Raw genomic sequence first — 21,519 nt, 5'->3', positions numbered from 1 at the left:
TATTTGTTCGTAGTAATTTCTTACAATCCTTTGTATTTCTGTGGTATCAAATGTAATTTCTCCTTTTATTTCTGATTTTATTAATTTGCATCTTCTCTTTTTATTTCTTGATGAGTCTGGTTAAAGTCTTGTTGATTTTGTTTATCTTTTCAAAGATCAGCTCCTGGCTTTCTTGATCCTTTGAATTGTTCTTTTTGTCTCTATGTCATTTAATACTCTCTTTTTCTTCTCTTTTTTTGTTTTTTTAAAATATATTTATTGATTGTGCTATTACAGTTGTCCCATTTCCCTCTCCCCTCACTCCACTCCATCCTGCCCACCCCCTCCCTCCCACATTCCCCTCCTATAGTTCGTGTCCGTGGGTCATACTTATAAGTTCTTTGGCTTCTACATTTCCTACACTATTCTTACCCTCCCCCTGTCTATTTTCCACCTACCATTTATGCTACTTATTCTCTGTACCTTTGCCCCCTCTCTCCCCCTCCCACTCCCCTGTTAATAACCCTCCATGTGAGCTCCATTTCTGTGGTTCTGTTCCTGTTCTAGTTGTTTGCCTACTTTGCTTTTGTTTTTGTTTTAGGTGTGGTTGTTAATAACTGTGAGTTTGCTGTCATTTTTATTGCTCATATTTTTGATCTTCTTTTTCTTAGGTAAGTCCCTTTAACATTTCCTATAATAAGGGCTTGGTGATGATGAACTCCTTGAATTTGACCTTATCTGAGAAGCACTTTATCTTCCCTTCCATTCTAAATGAAAGCTTTGCTGGATAGAGCAATCTTGGATGTAGGTCCTTGCTTTCATGACTTGGAATACTTCTTTCCAGCCCCTTCTTGCCTGTAAGGTCTCTTTTGAGAAATCAGCTGACAGTCTTATGGGAACCTCTTTGTAGGTAACTGTGTCCTTTTCTCTTGCTGCTTCTAAGATTCTCTCCTTCTGTTTCATCTTGGCTAATGTAATTATGATGTGCCTTGGTGTGTTCCTCCTTGGGTCCAGCTTCTTTGGGACTCTCTGAGCTTCCTGGACTTCCTGGAAGTCTATTCCCTTTGCCAGATTGGGGAAGTTTTCCTTCATTATTTGTTCAAATAAGTTCTCAATTGTTTGTTCTTCCTCTTCCCCTTTTGGTACCGCTATAATTTGAATGTTGGAACGTTTCAAGATGTCCTGGAGGTTCCTAAGCCTCTCTTCAGTTTTTTGAATTCTTGTTTCTTCATTCTTTTCTGGTTGGATGTTTCTTTCTTCCTTCTGGTCCACACTGTTGATCTGAGTTCCAGTTTCTTTCCCATCACTATTGGTTCCCTGTACATTTTCCTTTGTTTCTCTTAGCACAGCCTTCATTTTTTCATCTAATTTGTGACCAAATTCAATGAATTCTGTGAGCTTCCTGATTACCAGTGTTCTGAACTGTGCATCTGATAGGTTGGCTATCTTTTGGTCGCTTAGTTGTATTTTTTCTGGAGCTTTGATCTGTTCTTTCATTTGGGCCATTTTTTTTGTCTTGACATGCCTGTTACATAAAGGGGCGGAGCCTTAGGCGTTCACCAGGTCCGGGTAACACTGGTTTCTGCACTGTGATGCTGTATGTGGGGAAGGGGTCCGATAGGGAGCAATGGTGCTTGCTCCACACTCTGCCAGTTTTCAGTCATTCCCTCTGTTACCCACAATCAAATCAGGCACTTCTGGTGCTGGTTCCCAAGTGGGTGGGCTTGTGCACGTTGTAGGCCCCTGTGGGTCTCTCCAACAACCTCTCCTGTGAGGCTGGGCATTTCTCCTGCTGCCGCCTCATCCCCCACAGGTGTTTTCAATCAGAGGTTTGAGGCTTTATTTCCCTGAGCTGGAGCTCTGGGTTGTGGGGTCTGTCACTCGGGTCCTCCAGCTGCTGCCTTGCCAGCCAGCTGCAGCTTTGCCCACCCCGCTCCACAATTCGCCATCTCACTGGATCCACCAGCCACTGTGTTGCTATGTGTGTCCTCTCCGCCCCTGCTGCCCATCTCCACCCCTCCCACCGGTCTGGGTGAATGTTTTTTCTTTATCTCCTTGGTTGTCGGACTTCCGTGCGGTTCGATTTTCTGTCAGTTCTGGTTGTTTGTTGTTGTCCTTCTTTTGGTTGTGCGAGGAAGCACAGTGTGTCTACCTATGCCTCCATCTCGGCTGGAAGTCCTGGTCTGTGTTCTGTCCCCTTAGTTTTTCTTTTTCCAGAAGGTCATGTGAATGAAATTAAAAAGTATATAGATTTTGAGCCTGGCTTTTGTCTAATGGCACAGTGCATTTGAGACTCAGCCATGTTGCATGTATCAATAGTTCACTCCTTTTTTTTTATTGCTGAGTAATATTCCATTGTATGGATGTACCACAGTTTGTTTATCCATTCCCCGTTGAGGAATATTTGGGTAGTTTGCAGATTTTGGTGATTATGAATAAAGCCATTATAAATATTTATGTACTGAATTTCTTTGTGGGGAATAGGTTTTTATTTCTTTTAGGTAAATATCTAGGGGTGGGATCACTGGGTTGTATAGTAAGTGTATGTTTAACTATAGGAAACTCAAACTGTCTTCTGTTTCCACCAGAAATGTATGAGAGTTCCAGCTGTTTTGCATCCAGTTGATAGTTTTTTAAAAAACAGCCATTCTAATAGGTTTACAATAGTAGCTCTTTGTATTTTAACTTGCATTTCCCTGGTGACCAATAATGTTGATATGTTTTCATGTGCTTTTTTGTGGTCCACATATTTTCTTTGGAAAGTATATGTTCAATTTTATATATGTACTTACATATATATATTTTAATTTTGTTTTCCTATTGTTGGCTTTTGAGGGTACTTGATATATTCTAGATAATGATTTACAAATACTTTCCACCAGTCTGTAGCTTCACTTTTAATTTTTTTAATTGTGGCTTTGGAAGAGCATTTTATATTTTCTCAAGTGCAACTTATTAATTTTTATCTTTTGAAGATTGTAGTTTTTGTTGTATGTAAGAACTCTTTGTTTAACTCAAGATCCCAAAGATTTTCTCACATTTTTTTCTGAAAGTTTTCTACTTTATGTTTTACATTTAGGTTCCTTGTAGTCTCTTTTGTTACCAACGAGAAGGCTTTTGGTAAGCCCAATATTTATTTCAGTGTGGGTTGTCTAGTTTAGATGTTTTTCTCTGATTGCTTTGTATCTACTATTACTTACCTAGGTATGAATTTATTTAATTTACCCTTCTGGAGACTAGTACTTCTTCAATCTAAGAATTTGTATGTTTCATCTATTTTGAAAAATTTTTAGCCATTGTGTTTTCACATTTCAAATATTTCAAAAGTGTCATTTTTTTCTATTTTGTCATCCTGGGAGTCATATTAAATGTCTTTAGAATCTTTCCCTCTATCCTTCATGTCTATTATGTTCTTTTTAATATTTCCTATCCATTTATTTCTCTGTTCTTTATTTAGGGGAATTTTTAACATGTATTTTGTAATTTTTGAATTATTTCTTATTTTATATCAAATTTGCTCTTTAATCTATCCACTGAATTTTTAAATTTAATGATATAGTTTTAATTCTGGAAGTTCTTTTTAGTTTATTTTTAATCCATCTGTTCTTTACCATATCTTGATCTTTTTTTAATTTTAAAAATGCCAAATAAAATATTTATATGATTATCAGCATTTTAATATTTTAAGTTTTTTTATTTATTGTGATTCTTGGTTATTGTTGGTAATATGTTCATGGCTTTTAAACTTTTGGAACGTAGCTGGGAATTTTATGGAACCTGATTTGAAACTATCTTCCAGAGCAGGCTTGTGTTTGCTTCTACCAGATGCCTCAGAGATACATCACTAGAATGAATTCCTCTTTCTCTCTTTTGGTGGTTTTTTTTTTTTTTTTTTTTTTTTTTTTGCCAATTTTTCAACTTTAAGCATCCTAGAGCACATGAATAATATAAATTGTAACCCAAACCCACATGAAGCATGACCCTGTGGTAGCAAATCTCAGGGAATGCTTTTTCACACTTGTATCTTCATTCTTGCCCTATGCTTTTGGCTAGATGTATTTTTCACTGAGGATATACCTCTGAGGTATCTAGCTTTATGGAGAGGAAGAAGGAAGTTTCCTCCCCCCCTCTTTTTTAAAAAAAGATATTGATTTTCTTTTTCTTGTTTTATAGAAAGACTCCATTTATTTATTTTTAGAGAGGGGAATGGGAAAGAGAAAGAGAGGGAGAGAAACATCAGTGTGTGGTTGCCTCTCACACACCTGCTACTGGGGACCTGACCCGTAACCCAGACATGTGCCCTGTCTGGGAACCGGTGACCCTTTGGTTCGCAGGCAGGCACTCAATCCATGAGCCACACCAGCCAGGGCTAAAGATACTTTAGGAAGAGGGGAAGGGATGGAGAAAGAGAAGGGGAGGAACATCAATGTTAGAGAGATACATCAATCGGTTACCTCTTGAATGCCCCCAACTGGGACCGAAATCCAGGCACGTGCCCTCCGGCAACCTTTCCGTTTGCAGGATGACGCTCTAACCTGCTGAGCACACTGGTCAGGGCACTCATCTTCTTGTCTTGCTCGGATCCAAGGCCTGTTCTCCTACTGTTGCATGGGTGTTAAAACCTAAGTTCATAGTTTTCTAAGGCCAGCACATTCTCATTTCTCTCTCTTTTTTACTTCTACCTCCACCCCCAGCCAGGAACCAGGGCAGCTGGTTTAAGGATTTATAAGGCTCCTGTTACTAGTTTTTTTTTCAGTTTCCTTTTAATTTCTATCTACTGGAAATTTCCCTAATGTTCATGTGAGCTCATCTATGTATTTCTAAGTAGTTGGAGGGTTTTAGTTCATTCAGTTTTCCAGAGACCCAAAATTGGAATCTGAAAACAATTTTAGGTCCTTTAGTTCCAAGCATAGTGGTTATAAACCTGAACTCTAAGAGTCATAGGTTTAAATTGGGTTCCGCTGCCCATATTTCATGTGATTTTGGGAAAATTACTTTGAGACTCTGTGCCAGTTTTCTCATCTGTTCAAAATTCATAGGCATGTTTTAAAGATAAAATGACATAAAATGTTTAAAGTTCTTAGAATAGTGACTAGCACTTAGTAAGTATTCAGTACTTCTTAGTTATTGGTTTCAATTCTTCAGCTCGGCCGGTCCTTTCTGTGTGATTCATAGCATTCAGCATGAAGTCTGGTGCATAGTAAGTATTCGCGAAATATGTGTTCAATGAATTTAGAAGGAAGATTTTCCCACTTTATGTAGGTAGGATGATACACAAAGACCTGACAAAATGTAGAGTAGCATAGAATTAGTATTTCTGCTTATATATTCCTGGGTGATGGTGTTTTGGAAAGCAGCAACTTCACAAAATTGACATACAGGCTCTAATACATCGATTAATACTTCAAGACTCATTCAGAAGAAAAGTACGACCACTTCAGGTACGATTTCATTTTAACCCACTAAGCTGCTGTTACAACTCAACCATATTTGCTAGTTAAGAAGGAGTTTGATAATTATATCCAAAGGGAAGCCTCCTAAAAATTGTGATTTGTGTTAATCAAGTTCATGGAAGACAAGGTTTATATTGGTCTGGGGAAGAAAGCCACAGATACACTGCATGCTGACTGCTGATTGCAAATGATTCAATGTCTAAGAAACCTTGTATATTGTCAGAATAATAAATCCTGGAATTTTGATTAGTTTTATTGTTCAAATTTGGCTTTTATTAATATCTTACCAAAATTTTCTATGTGGCAGAAAATGAGTTTAAAATGCTAGATTTTTAATGAAATTTCTTTAGTAATAATAGATTTCTCATTCTAAATTTTTTTGGTTTATTGTTGCTTATGAATATTTTTCCCAAAAGAACCTGTAGGTGTAATTTGTTTAAAAATCTCACATCTCTCAGGTAGGTAATCTAACTGTTAGAAAGGTTTTTATAGGGTATTTACTTTTCCTGAGACTCACATGCAAGGTGTGGAGTGGGGGACATGGAGCAATGAAAAATGGAGATAGAAAGTGGCTTTGAGAATGAAGAAGAGAGGAAAATCATACACACAGGCCACAGGGCAGCAGAGCAGGAGGGCTAGGAACAGAGAGGCTGGTGGGCAATGAATGGGTGGGGGAAGATGGGTGGGGCACTATGGGTAAAATTGTGAAATGGGCCAGGTTTGCCTTTTGTCCTCCAGTTCATCTTTTTGCCTTATTGCTTCCTGCTCATTCTAAGAGTTAGGATTGCATGGGATGATACATGGGAAAGGTCTTTGTGTAGCCTGAAGTATGCTATCTGAGTATATTGCTAACATTTAGTTATCGTTTGTCTATCCTATATTCCCCTATATGAAAACTCATTTTCAGGGTAAGGTCGGCTAAATTCATTTATGCTATGATATAAACGACTGACAAGGCTCATGTGACCTCTCCCAGCAATTTCAGCATTTTCACAGAACTATATAGCCTTAAGGATTTACTGGGTATTATGGAATTTCAGACTTTACCTGGCCTTTGATAGATGTGTGTTTTTGAACAGGGACCCCTCTTTAACACCTCTGAAATTACATAAAGTAGGCGTTGTTTTGTTTGTTTATAAATTGGGACTCCACTAGTTTCATTCTGTACTGGATCTGTTTTGTTCTCTGTCAGGTCGGGGAGAAGTGCCTTTACCTCAGGGTCTTTGTGTGGAATGAAGGAGGCAGTGTGTGTAAGGTACTTAGCACAGGACGTGGCTAATAGTGATTCATCAGTAAATGGTGGCTATAATTGTCATATCACTGACTCAGCTCATTTCTGCTGGGGTTTATGCACTAGTTCAGGTGAACAGAGATGCTCCTGCAGTCCTGTATCCCTGGCAGTTTATTCTCAGCACCACCAACCTTCTGCCTTGGAGATTCACAAGGAGGCACAGTTACAATTGGAGAGATGGGTCACAGGATGCAGAGGGTTGAGCACAAGGGCTGGAGCAGTCAGTCTGTCCATTGGGAGGGAAAAGGTCCTTCTCTCAGAAGTGGCTGCTTCCCTCTCCCTTGGCCTGTGCTCATTTCCACCTTGACTCGCACTTGCCTGCACAGTCCTCAGGGCGCTATGATCCCTGTTTTCTCCTGACTCAGCCATGGGTGTCTTTTCTTGTTCTCTCTCAGGAAAACACAGCTGTGGTGTTTTCAAAGTGCACTTTGCTAAAATGGAAAGAGAAAACATAATGAAATAGAAAAACTGTGAATAGCTTAAAAATAAATTAATCACCAAAGCACATGATTCTGGCTTGAAGAAGTTCAGTAGAACCACATCTCAATTTAGACTATTCACTTTTCAGCTATTCAGTAGCCAGCCACATGCGGCTAGTGGCTATCGTATTGTATTGGCACAGCTCTTGACCTCTGACTCTTCCTCTGAGTGTGTGCTCAGGGAGCAGGGACCATCATGCCTCATTCCCGGAGCCTGCCTGGCAGCAGTTCTCTTCAGGACTGATTACTGACTTTTCTCCATTATTGCTAGAAATTACTACAGAATGGTGCATATTTCTTTGGTGCAAATTCTTATTAAATTTAACTGTGTAGTTGAATTGCATTTAATAAAAAAGTGTTATTTTCCTAGAATACTTGAATGCTAATGTGTGTGTTCCCTTATATACTTATGTTATCTAAAATAGTCTAGAAATTTAAAGTTTAAAACCATACATTATTTTTGAAAAATGTTTCTTTGGAAATCACTTTGAGGTTGATACTGCAGTCAAGTTGAACTCTGATGAAGAGGGCCACTCGTTAGGCAGTAATCCAGAGGGAAGTGGAAGCCGTGATGACGACAAAAGGGAAAACTACATCGAGAAAATGAAACTGGATGGACAGGGGTCAGGTGAAGATTTGAACTTGGTTCAACATCAGATAATTTCTAAATGTTCAGGTGGGTGATTGGCTAATGATTATAGATGTTAAAATGTTAGAAATGTTTTTTTATCAGTTAAGTAGGAATAATTAAAAAATGAGTTATTACTTTATGAACAAGCAATCATCAGTTATTATTTAGAAGAATATTAAGAGTCCTTAAATATACTTAGAAAAATAATGCCATTTAATACAATTGTTATTGTGACCATTTTACATTAATCAAGTAGGAAATATTTCTGCATTTTATTACATGAGTTATTATTGATCTTTTTTAAAGACTAAAATTGCACAATAAAATGTATCCTGTAACTTATACTTTTTAAGGGATAATCCCATTTGATCTTAGTAACTTTTGGATTTTAAAAGACTTCTTTTTTCATGGTTATTAAATTACTACTGGTGAGAGTGAATTAGAACAGCAGTTCTCAAAATGTGGGCTGCAGAGCTCTGGGGATCTCTTGAGACCCTTTCAGGGGCTCTGCAAAGTAAAAACTACTTTTATTATAATACTGACATAATATACTAGTAATATAGTTTATCATAATACTGAAATAATCTATTTGCTTTCTTGCCCAATGAATGGGTATTTACACTAATGGTACAAAAGCGATGTTGGTAAAATTGCTGACATTTTGCTCCAACTGGTGTGGCTCAGTGGGTTGGGTGTTGTCCTGCAAACTGAAAGGTCACCAGTTTTCCCAGTCAGGGCACATGCCTGGGTTGCAGGCCAGGTCCACGGTTGGGGGCATGTGAGAGGCAACTGATTGATGCTTCTCTCTTGCCTTGCCGTTTCTCTCCCTCTCTTTTCCCTTCCCTTCTTTCTCTCTAAAGTAAATAAATAAAATCTTGTAAGAAAATTGCTGGTGCCTTATGAATCAAGGCAATGGCATCAAATTGTACTATTAGTTGTAATCTTTGTAACCAGGCACTGGCAGGAAAAAGAAATAGCCAGTATCACTCCAGAAAGTCTTCGGAGCAGTAAAAATTAATAATTTGATGAAATCTTGACCTTTCAAAACACATCTTTTTAATATCCTGTGTGGTAGAATGAGAGGGTCATATAAAGCAATTCTGCTGTATTCCAAAATGTGAAGGTTGTGTTGAGGAAAAGTACTTGTGTGATTGTTTAAGCTGAGAGCTGAATTTGCCACTTTTTAAATGAAGCATCATTTTTACTTTAAAGAATGACCAACAGAAGAACTGTTATCATTCAGACTTGGGTATTTGGCATTTGTTTTTTAAAATAAAATGAACCTATTAACTCAAGGAAGACCATTGACAGTATTTTTTGTCAATGATAAAATTTGAACAAACTTTCAAGTGAAAGTTGGAATTTTGGAAAACTTACGCATGTCCGTGTGAGCTCGACAGCTTCCCAGCACTTGACTTTTCTTGTTTTCGGCTCCCCATTGGGGAATCAAACCCCTGTTGTCCCGAACAGACTTTTCTGATAAAAATTGGTGGCCATATTAACAAATGTGATTGTTTTGATATTGTGTACTGAAATATATTAACAGTTTGAAGGTCAACATAATTCAGTAAAATAAAACCGAACCACTCTTTTCCCAATGACCAACGCGGGGTAAAAGATCCCTTTAATATGAAAGATAGATCCATGGACTTCAATGGAACAAATACAAAAAGCTCACTGATATGGTTACAGATTTTTCATTATCACTCACCTTTTAGAGACCAACCCTTGTAGATTTACACAGTGTCAAAGGAGAATATTCACCGCTATATGAAAAGGCTATTAAATTTCTCTTCTTCTTTCCTACTACGTGTCTGTGTGAGGCCAGATTTCCTTCACACACTTTAACTAAAATAACAGATTGCAATAGATTGACTTCAGAAGCAAACATAAGAATTTAGCTGTCTTCTATTAAGCCAGATACTTAAAAATGAAAACAATGCCATTCCTCTCAATATTTTAAAAAAATATAGTTTTCAAAAATGTTCTGTTTATGTTGATAGATAATTAATAATAATGTTTATTATTTAAAATGAATAAATGTATATATTATTTTAAATTTTTATTTCTAATATTGCAATATTAATAGATATAACTCACATAAACAAAAGCTACTTTGGGTTTTGAGTAATTTTTAAGGCTGTAAAGGGAAGCTGAGATTCATAACTTGTGAAAACTGCTGGTTTAGAATATATTTGGGACGAGATCAGCTCTCAAAGTTAGGCCAGCTGATTCAGGCTTACAGTTATCAGGAAACAAGGTATTTTAGTTGAGATTAGCTATCACCCAGTTTACATTGTATTTGTATGCTTTTTTGGCATTTGATGCATTTTTTTATTGTTGTTCAAGTATAATTGTTTCCATTTTCCACCACCACTTTCTTTCGCCACCCCCACCCCCATCTCCTACCTTCAATCCTTCCCCCCTTTGGCTTTGTCCATGGGTCCTTCATACATGCTCCTTGATGACCCTTCCCTTTGCTTCAGTACTGCATAAGTTACTTCGAAATGCCTGCTGTATAGATACATGGAGGCTGAGAATGCTAGGGTTTGCAGTTGGGAATTAGAACTAGAGGCTGTTGCATTTGAAGTACATAAGCAATAAGATTTGCAGGGCCTCTTTACTAATATGATCAGTATTAATCAGTATTCTTTTTTAAAAAAGATTTTACTTATTTAATTTTAGAAAGGGGAAGGGAGGGAGAAAGAGAAGGAGAGAAACATCAGTGTGGTTGCCTTTTGAGTGCCCCCTACTGGGGACCTGGCTGGCAACCCAGGCATGTGCCCTGACTGGGAATCAAACCAGCGACCCTTTGGTTTGAAGGCCAGAGCTCAATCCACTGAGCCACACCAGCCAGGGCAATCAGTATTCTTTTTGGATAAGCTTATTCCCTCTAAAAATATTTTATTTTCCTTAAAGAGAAAGTAATATACATTATAGAAAACCATCACTGGGCTCTTAGGATTTTCAAAAGTCACAAAATTTGGCCTTTCTTAGCATAATATGCCATTTCTAATTATCTAAACTGGGGTAGTTGAGAGTTTAATATTTGAGCATTTATGCTCATTGCCAGATTATTATCTTTTGTCAGACTTCACAGAGGAAGTATTACCCGCCTAGTGGTGAAGAGCTTTGGCTCTGGAGTCAGACAGATATGGGTGGAAACTGACCCTGCCACTTACTAGTTATTTTTTTTAATGTTTAAAATTTTAATATTTTAATGTTTTTAACATATTTAAGAAAATGACATAAGCAAAAATTTATTTATGTTCCTGATGTGTCCATTTATGTGCCCATGAGTATTTGTTTATTAATTTATTATTATTTTATTATTTGAATTTATTAAAAATTCAAATTAAAAAGTAAAGGATTTTTTCCAAATTAACTCATAATTTTTGAACAGTTTTAGATTCACAGAATTGCAAAAGTAACAGAGCATTTTCATGTACCCCACGTTCAGTTCCCTAGTGGTGACACCTTACATTAGTATGGTGCATTTGTCACGATGAACGAATCAGTATTGATACAAATTGTAAACTGAAGTCCATATACTATCCAGATTTATTTATTATTATTATTATTATTATTATTTTTATTGCTGTTCAAGTACAGTTTTCTGCCTTTTCCCCCACCCTTCCCCCATTTACAAGTTATATCATCTTGGATATGTATGTAACCCAGTTACACATTAGCCTCAGTTTACAAATTTGTAAAATGGGAACAATAATTATAGCACCTCACAGGGTTAAGATGAGGATTAAGTGAGATAATGCATGTAAATAAAGCACTTAACACTGTGCCTGTCAGGTAACTCTATAAATGTTAGCCGCTGTGATGATAAAAGTTTCTCTGAGTCCCTAATTTCAAGTAAGTGACTACCAGTTATCCACAACTCAGGAACATTTTTAGATATGTCGAGAAAACAGAACAAGTGGGGGGGCATAGATAAAGGTGTGTGGTTACACGGGGCACTTTTCTGAGTGTGTTTCTCTGCGGCGGAGCCGTTTTGTGTCACTTACGGCATGCTGCACTGTGCCATAGCTACCGCGCGCGTGCCTTCTCTTGCAGTCAGTCTGAAGCAGCTTTGGGATTGGGCCTTTGTCTTCCTCCTTATTTGTTAATCATGAATATAGAACATATATATAGCAGAATGAAAGAGAAAGAATTTGGGATATAAAATCGTATACAAGACCCACTTTTGAGTTCAGTACTATAACTTATTAGCTATTTACAAGGGCCCAGCTATCTCAACTGTAGAGAAATGTGTCTATTTCACAGGATTGTTAGATAATTATATGAAAAAATACATGTGAAAGCAACTTGAAAATCAAGATACTTGACCCCAATGTTAGTTATTACTATCAGCCATAAACATTTGTTGAATGAAAGAAGAAATAGTAAAAACAAAAGAAAACAAAGCTTTAAGGTTTGCTAAACTTCAAGCTTATTCCTACTTTCAACACAATATAGATGAACCCAAATTAAAAGAATTAGATTCTCAACTTCAAGATGCTATTCAGAAGATGAAGAAGCTCGATAAAATATTGGTGAAGAAACAATATAGAGAAAAAGAAATTAAGAAGCAAGGTCTAGAAATGAGAATAAAGCTATGGGAAGACCTTAAGGTAAGAATCATATAACCACATTCTGACGCGTAAGCAGTATCCTCTGTGATGGTAAGAAGAGCACGGACCGCGGTAGTTATTGATGTGGTCTGCGTTGAATGACTTATTTTGTGGAGGTAGGTGACCTTTCAGCACTCAGGCACTGCACTGGCGCTGCTGTGTTCATTGCCTGTGTCCGGTGCCCAGTAGGCCTCTTACCAGTGTTGGGCGGGGCTCCTCCATCTTTGGAATAGAAAGGGATGTGATGCCTCCTTTCATTAAGCATGTATATTTGCTTTTCTTCAGCAAGTTTACATTTTGGAGATAAATGTACAAATACACAGAAATTTAACCTCCTTGTTCTCATTGTTATTTGAGTAGACTTTTGTGACCAGTAAGTGGGGGAGTTCATTATTTCATATGCGGGTCAAGATCCCTTCGGGAAGCTGTAAAGTGCTTGAGGCTTGAGGCCTGGGACCACGCTCTCCTTGCTGAGTCTTAATATTTCTAGTGCTCGATTAACTGTCCTTGGCCTTCTTGGACCTTGTATTCTCGGTAGTATTGAGGGGTGGATATTGACCAGATGTTGGCACTGACTTCATGTATAGCTATTGGCTCACACTTGAACTTTGCCCCTCAAAGGAGAGCACTTTTAAGGTAAGGAACATTGTAATAACTGGTTTTGATATATTCCACCTTGATCAATTGACTGACCTTGGAGGAAATTTCCCAGGCAATAATATGAGTTAATAATACAGCAATTAAGAATACATTTTTACAAGTTTCCCAGGAAGACCACTGGGAAAGAAAAAGCAATATACAAAATGCAGTGCTTTAAACTAAAGAAATAATCTGTGTAAATTTTAACAGAAAAACATTAACCTATCACTTATTTCTATTGAATCTCAAAGCAAATTTTTACCTTGGAAACAAGAATTATAACTGGAAGCATAATAAAATACAGTAGTAATCTTGAAATATCTGAAATTGTAATATGATGATAGACTCAGTTATAAAAATATTAAACAGAATCTTAATGGTAGACATACACTCCAACGCTCTTTGTGAATACTCATTGACAGCATTTTGAGGGGACAGAAGACATTAACGGAGTTCCTAATTAGAGGAATAAAAATGCCCTGAGTTGTCTTGTTTGTGTATGCACAATTGGAAACCTCACTGAGATACAACGAAATATCAATGTTGCTTTCTTTTCTCGTATTTACACTTTCATTTCTCTTTCATTAGTCTGCAAAAAATAGTGCTTTGCCAAGTAATGAGGAAATGGAAAATACAAAAAAGTTTATAGCTTTGACTGCTGCATCAGAAGAAATTGCTGGTGAGTGAAATTGACTCATCTTTATTTTTATCTAAGAGTCATAGAATATTTGGATTAAGGTAAAATTCCCAATTTAATTATTTTTTCTTTTTCTTTGTGAGTTTAACTTTTTTTTTTTTTTTAGAGGAAATGATCACATTAGGTAGGATTATTTGGAACTACCTTGAGCTTAGGTATGTTTCAGAGTTTTTAAGGGCTTATATCTGCTCAAAGGTAGGGGACAAGGCAGTGAAAAGTTGGGAAATAGACAAAGCATGTCTTTGCTTTACTTCCTGTGTGTCTTAGCTGCCTCTATACACCCAGTTTATGCTGATAGCCCCCTAAAGGCCCAGGATCCTCCTGTGGGGTATCTCACTCAGGTCTCTGCAACCCCTTTCATAAAAATCCATTACTGATTTGTCCTATTTTCTGTTTTTTCACAGTTCTTTTTAAAGACCAGCTAATTAATTTTGCACATATGTTTCTACTTCTCCACTTGTGTGTATGTATATTTGTGATTCCTCTCCTCCTCCTCATCTTCCTTTATCATCTTCTTCTTCTTATATAGAACTATTATGGAATCGTGTAACCTATTTAAATTACTTATATAGTGGTGAAGATTTTAGGGATTGGGAAACAGTTGATATTTTTTGGAAGGACACTTTTTAAATCCTTTAACTACATCACATAAGTGGTCATCTAGTATTGATTGGGCATTAGATTGGCTTCAAGCAGGGGTTTCTGATTTCTCTGAGAATCCTGGAATCCCCTCGTCTTTTACAAAATGAATGTTTAACGTTTTAGAATCCCAAGAACCCGATACAGGCTTCTGCAGCTCTTTAGCACGAGCTGTGATGTGGATGAAATTCCTTCAGGTTCGTTCCTTTTCAGTCCCAGCATTGAGAGCTCAGAAGCTGCTTGAGTCTGTCTCCATGCAGAGAGAGAACAGTGCTGGCCAGTTCCTGTCTGTAGTGAGTTCAGTAGTGACCCTTCAAGGAATTCATGTCCACTTGGAACCTCAGAATGTGACCTTATTTGGATCTCTGCATATGTAATTAGTTAAGATGAGGTCATACTAAATTAGAGTGGGCCCTAAATCTAATACTTGATATCCTTATGAGAAGACTAATAGGGATGCAGAGACACAATGACATAGGAAAGAAGACCATGTGAAGAAGATACAGGTAATGATTAGAATAATGTAGTTACAAACCAAGGAACACCAAGGATTCTGGAACCACCAGAAGCTAGGAAGAGGCAAAGAAGGATTCTTTAAAAAAAAAAAATATTTATTTATTTATTTATCTGTTTATTTTATTGTTGTTCAAGTATAGTTGTCTGCATTTACTCCCCACCACTCCCCTCCCACCCCAGCCATCCTCACCTCCCTGCCCTGCTTCCACACCTCCTTGATTTTGTCCATGTGTCCTTTATAGTTCCTGAAAACCCTTCCTCCCTTCTTCTCCATTATCCCCTCCCACCTCCCTTCTGGTTACTGTCAGATTGTTCTTAATTTCAATGTCTCTGGTGATATTTTGCTTGCTTGTTTGTTTTGTTCATTAGGTTCCACTTATAGGTGAGATCATATGGTATTTGTCCCTTACCACCTGGCGTATTTCACGTAGCATAATGCTCTCCAGTTCCATCCATTCTGTCGCAAAGGGTAGGAGTTCCTTATTTCTTTCTGCTGCATAGTATTCCATTGTGTAAATGTACCACAGTTTTTTGATCCATTCAGTTACTGATGGGCACTTAGGCTGTTTCCAACACTTGGCTGTTGTAAATAATGCTGCTATGAACATTGGGGTGCATAGGTTCTTTTGAACTGGTGTTTCGGGTTCTTAGGGTATAATCCCAGCAGCAGAATTGCTGGGTCAAAGGGCAGTTCCATTTTTAGTTTTCTGAGGAAATTCCTTACTGTTTTCCACAGTGGCTGCACCAGTCTGCATTCCTACCAACAGTGTACTAGGGTTCCCTTTTCTCCACAACCTCACCAGCACTTGTTGTTTGTTGATTTATTAATGATGGCCATTCTGACCAGTGTGAGGTAATATCCCATTGTGGTTTTAATTTGCATTTCTCTGATGGCTAGTGATGTTGAGCATCTTTCCATATAACTCTGGGCCATCTGTATGTCCTCCTTGGAGAACTGTCTATTCAGGTCCTTAGCCCAGTTTTTAATTGGATTATTTGTCTTCCTGGTGTTGAGTCATGTGAGTTCTTTATGTATTTTGGAGATCAAACTCTCATCTGAGGTATCACAGACAAATATGTTTTCCCATAAGGTTGGTTCTCTTTCCATTTTGATGATGGTTTCTTTAGATTTGTAGAAGCTTTTTAATTTAATGTAGTCCCATTTGTTTATTTTTTCTTTATTTCCCTTGCCCTAGGAGATATATTGGCAAAAATATTGCTGCATTGAAAATGGCCTTTAAAAATTATTTATTTATTTTTAGAGAGGGGAAGGGTGGGAGAAAGAGAGGGAGAGAAACATCAATGTGTGGTTGCCTCTCACACACCCCGTACTGGGGGTCTGGCCAGCAACCCAGGCACATGCCCTGACTGGGAATTGAACCAGTGACCCTTTGGTTCTCAGGCTGGCACTCAGTCCACTGAGCCTTGCCAGTGAGGGCTAAAATGGCCTTTTGACATTAGCCTTTTCAGTCAGAGTTACCATCAAGTGAACTTTTGGCCTTGGGTGGCAAGATGTTAGTTTTCAGTTGCCCTTTCTCCAAAATTAAATGAGAAGTATCAAATACATTAATTTTTAAGGTTCATGACATGTATATTTGGCTTATACTTATAGAGCTTGCGGGTGTAGCTCTGGAGTCATGTGACTATTGTAGGCCCTATAGATAGTTACAGTTGTGTTAGCTTAGTACTGGTGTTCTTTTTTTTTTTTTTTAAAGATTTATTTGTTAAATTTTAGAGAGGGGGAAGGGAAGGAGAAAGAGAGGAAGAGAAATATCACTGTGTGGTTGCCTCTGGACTGCCCTCTACCAGGGACCAGGCCTGCAACCCAGGCATCGGCCCTGACGGGGTATCGAACTGGCGACCCTTTGGTTTGCAGGCTGGCTCTCAATCTACTGAGCCACACCAGCCAGGGCATTACTAATGTTCCAACATGGAAATTAGTTGGACCTAATGAGCTGAAAGCTGAAGTTACCAGGGGCTTGAACATTATGTTCAGAGAGAATCATCATTTTAAATGATCATGTTAGAGTTTCAGTTTTTAGATTTTTGAACTTAGTCAATTATTATATATTGACAAAGCAGGTAAGATTTATGAGGTTTATTTATATTGAATATTTATCTCTATTTCATTTAATTTTTAGCTTTATATTTATTTATATTTATAAGATTTATAAAATTGATTTATTATGTATTGGTGGAGCGGGTAAGATGCAAAAGTGGGGTTGTTGTACAAGAATTGGGAGTAAGAGACAGGTGAACCAAATGTCTGTTGTTCCTCACTCTTGTTACCATCTGTCTGGATTAGCTCACACTTGACCAGTTCGCCAAAATGAAGAGACAATATTATTGTATTCCTGTGTCTTCAGATTTAATTAGAATTTTTTTGATACTGGTCTTTTATAGAAAGCAGATTTCTTAATATAATTTTCTGCTGGCTCTTTGTATCACAGGTATGTATTTAGCAGGTGCAGATCTAATTTTTAAAAATATTTAAAACAAAAAGAGATAGTATTTACTTTAGATTACATTGTTAACCTAATTACACATTTAAAAATATTTTATATAGCATAATTATTGCCTTACTCCAAAAGAGGAAACTTTCGGAATCTTTGGTTTAAGAAAGGTATTATTTACTAGCAGAGTATGAAAGAAATAGACATGCAAGAGTTCAATCTGACTGCATGCACAGGTTTCTGGGAGTCTCCTGCTCCTGCTGTGACAGCACAGCAGCATGTTATATAAAGTGGTGTGAAACCACTTGTATCAGTTTCGGTCTGAGATTAGTTTCCTGTGTTATTACTGAACTTTGGTTATACCTCTCAGTTAAAAATATATGAAAAATTAACTAATTAAAATTATTTCAATCAAGCACATATGTAAGTTTTAAGGCAAGATATGCCTATAAAGCTTATTATGAAAACAAATCTTTTGCACTGTTTCCCTCCATGAATGGTTTTTCTTTGTTACCAGGAAAGCGCAAAGCCCTTATAAATTATCCAGTAGATGGCAGCATCTAGTTAAAATACATTCTTTAATGAAGGCTCTTGAAGACAGAGCCAGATATATTTGGACTTGAGCTTTAAACAGGTGTGTACAAACATACCCAAACATAGTTTCTACCTTTATTCTTATTTTTTCCCTTTAAAAAAAGGGAGAAAGTCTTGGGATGAGTAGTATTCTTTGTCTCTCGCAGTCATTTCCTTAACTTTTTGTTTGAGAGGAACTTGATGGACTTTGGAGTGGTGCACAGTGGCAGCCTCCAACCTCTTCCCCAGCCCCCAGGCACAGAATACATCCTAGTCCCCTTCTCTCATCACAAATAACCAATAGCCAAAAAAGATATTCGTTGTTGACTTGTTATTTGGTTTTATTTGTAATAGGTACTGAATAAAAAGAGGCCTTGACTTTGAGTGAAAGATAAAAGCCACATTAAATTGATTTTTACCACATTTTGACTTTATAACCCAGAGTTAATAACTTCAAGTTTACTGAGATTTTGAAGAAGACAGTATTGTGCTTGCTAGAGATCTCGGTAATACTTTTTTTTTTTTTTAATTTTTTTAATCCTCATCCAAGGAAATTTTTTCATCGTGTGTAGAGGGGGAGAGAGAGGAAGGGAGAGAGAGAAACATTGATGTGAGACAGAAACAAAGATCAGTTGCCTCTTGTACGCGCCTGGACTGGGGGACTTATGTGCTCAGACCAGAGATCAAACCCACAATCTAGGCATGTGCCCTGACTGGGAATCGAACCCTCACTGTTTCAGTTATAGGACAATGCTCCAATCAACTGAGCCAGACCAGCCAGGACTTGGTAATATTTTAAAGGTTTATCCTACCCCATTTTTGGGGGATCACTTTTTAAGTTTTTCTAGAGGATGATGTGAAAATCTAAACTTTTTACTATACCAGCAGTTTTCCCTTGTTTTTTAGCATTTATCTGATGGATAAAAATAGAATTTAATACTCTCTGAGATAGATACATTCAGTGGTAGGGTTGTTTTTTGTTTTTGGTGTTTTTCATGGACATTACTCTTTTTTGCCTTTGTCACATTTGTCTTTTGTATTTCCGGCTCCGAATTTATGTGTGTGTAGACACACAACAGCAACATATTAATTAATGCCTCTCACGGTCTGTGAATACCTCTTTCAAAGTGCTTTTCTGTGAAATTCAGGTATATGATACTTATGCTTTTAGATGTTAAGATTAAATATTCTGCTCCCCTCCCACCCCCTCGCCCCCTCGCCAAAAGAATCTGGTAGTCTCTTTCTGCTAGATTTGCAAAGGGCAGAGGGAGAAAATCATATGCCTATGCTAATTGGTTCGGCTAAGGAATTCTGACTTTTCACCTCTGTGATTCTCAGTATTGACTAGCAATTTCTTTTGCAGTCTCCAAATCAGCTATTTTAAATAGTTACTATATATTTAACCTTCCAATCTCTTCAAGTTCTTCACTCTGGCAGTCTTACTGCCCAGAGAAAATGGATCAGCTGGGTGGGAGTCCCTTCCATATTCTTTCTTCCTGGCTCTAGACTGTACTCTGTGCCCCTCTGTCCCCCTTCACTCTTACTTTGGATCCGTTATTTTCAACCTTTTTCATCTCACGGCACATATAAACTAATTACTAAAAGTCTGCGGCTCATCAATATTATGTTTTTTGCTGATCTGACCAAAGAATAGGTATAATTTTGATTCATTCACAGTGGAAAGCTATTGTTGTGTTAGCTGTTGTCATTTTTAAGCAATCTAAGGGAAAAGAGTCAGAGCCCCTCACTAAATAATCCAGTACTGCATGTTTTAAAAATTCTTGCTGCATGCCATTGTGCCTCCCATGGCACAGCCGTTAAAAATTGCTGCCTTAGACCCAGGGAATATGCTTTTCTAGAAGGCCAAAGTCAGTAACATCTCATTCCTTTCACCCTGCCACTGACTGCGGATCCATTGGTCACTCCATTTTTCACCTAGATGTCATCCTGTCCCTCTTCTGTCTCATTCCCTTCAGTTTGCCATGCTTAACTCTTCTGGCCCTAAAACAGAATCAAAGAGCCATATAAAACCTCCTCTCTCAGTCCTTCATCCCACCCCCAAACAGATACCACTCAATTTTCTTCCTCTCCTTAAAGGTCCTACTTCTCAAATATATCCTAAGAATCCCAAAATACCAATCAGAAAATGATGCGAACCCTGGCCCACACTCTGTGAGTGAGAGAGGGCCTGGACCCTGGCCTGGACAGGCTTTTATTGCTTTCCTGGGCACGTTGCATCCAGGATGGTCCTCATTTGCTATGCACAGGTTTGCTTGAGGTGGTTACCTTTTACAGATAACAAAGGAGAGGATGTTGCTAATTACATCAAAGAAGAAGGATATTTGCAAATGCAAGGGAAAAAGTGGTTGAACTGGTTACTTTCCATACTTGTGAGGTTTAGCATAGATTTTAGGAAGTTACTTTAAAGATATGCAGTAAACATTTGCTGCCTCAATTCAGGGTGAGGAGTTTTAGCAAAAAGCAAGCCTCAAAGCAGCCTAAGTACAATGCAGGCCTGATTCCCCATGGGAAAACCTATCTGTGGGCATTGGTCCTGTGTGCCGACTTGCTCCCTACTGGTTTTCTGAGTTAGGGTCTGGGCTACATTCCCCACTGCCACGTGGAACGGTCCCCTATAAGAAAGAATACGTGCACCCCTGTGTCATAGCATTGTTATTTATAATAGCCAAGATTGGGAAACAGCCCAAGTGCCCATCTACCAAGTACCCAACTAGATGAGTGGGTAAAAAAGCTGTGGTACATTTACACAGTGGAATGCTATGTGGCTGTTAAAGGAAGAAACTCTTACCTTTTACAACAGCATGGATGGACCTGGAGATTATGCTAAGTGAAATAAGCCAGGCAGAGAAAGACAAATACCATATGATCTCACTTACATGTGGAATCTAATGAACAAAATAAACTGACAAACAAAATAGGACCAGAGGCATGGATATGTGGAATAGATTGGCAGCTGTCAGAGGGGTGGAGGGAGGGGGAACTGGATGAAAGAGAATAAAGAGATTAATCAAAGAACATGTATGCATAACCCTAGACATAGGCAATACTGTGGTGATGGCCAGAGGGAAGGGGAAGGGGCTGTGTGGAGGAGGGCAAGGTGGGGAAACATAGGCACACTTGCTACCTGGTCAACTTATAACTTCTTAATTCCTCAGTGGTATGCATTTTCTCCTATGCTTCATCAGTGGTCTTCCTAAATTCTTAACCTAGTGACGTACTTCCAGATTTTATCTTATTTAACATCTTTGTAGCATCCGACACAGTTGACCACTCATAGAATAGTAGCATTTTTACTGGATTCATTGTTCCCTGCTAGTTCTCTATGCTCCTCCCTCTCTTCTTTCCTTCCTATCCTCCTTTTGGATATTTTCTCTATCTTGGTTAATGGTCTCACCATCCATCCAGTCTTTGTGATGGTTAGTTTTATGATGCCCCGATGTCTGGTTAAGCCTTGTTTCTGGGTATATCTGTGAGGGTGTTTCAGGAAGTGACTAATGTTTGAATTGGTGGACTGAGTGGAGTG

General features: G+C 38.0%; 1 protein-coding gene across 4 annotated transcripts in view; it reads left to right on the top strand.

The window, feature by feature from the left end:
* The window catches only part of FSIP1 (fibrous sheath interacting protein 1), a 222,511-nt gene that overhangs the window by 15,151 nt on the left and 185,841 nt on the right, over positions 1-21,519 (top strand). For 3 of the 4 annotated variants that reach the window (XM_024567316.4, XM_045202081.3, XM_045202079.3), the window contains exons 3-5: positions 7,695-7,878; positions 12,304-12,458; positions 13,686-13,776. In XM_024567316.4, coding sequence (XP_024423084.1) covers positions 7,695-7,878; positions 12,304-12,458; positions 13,686-13,776 — 430 coding nt within the window. The remainder of the gene's footprint in view (positions 1-7,694; positions 7,879-12,303; positions 12,459-13,685; positions 13,777-21,519) is intronic. The other variant, XM_045202083.3, reaches the window with a different exon arrangement.

The sequence above is a fragment of the Desmodus rotundus genome, chromosome 7 (assembly GCF_022682495.2).
Source record: "Desmodus rotundus isolate HL8 chromosome 7, HLdesRot8A.1, whole genome shotgun sequence".
Lineage (NCBI taxonomy): Eukaryota > Metazoa > Chordata > Mammalia > Chiroptera > Phyllostomidae > Desmodus > Desmodus rotundus.
The sequence above is the reverse complement of the archived record's forward strand: the minus strand, read 5'-3'. Positions and strand labels throughout refer to the sequence as shown.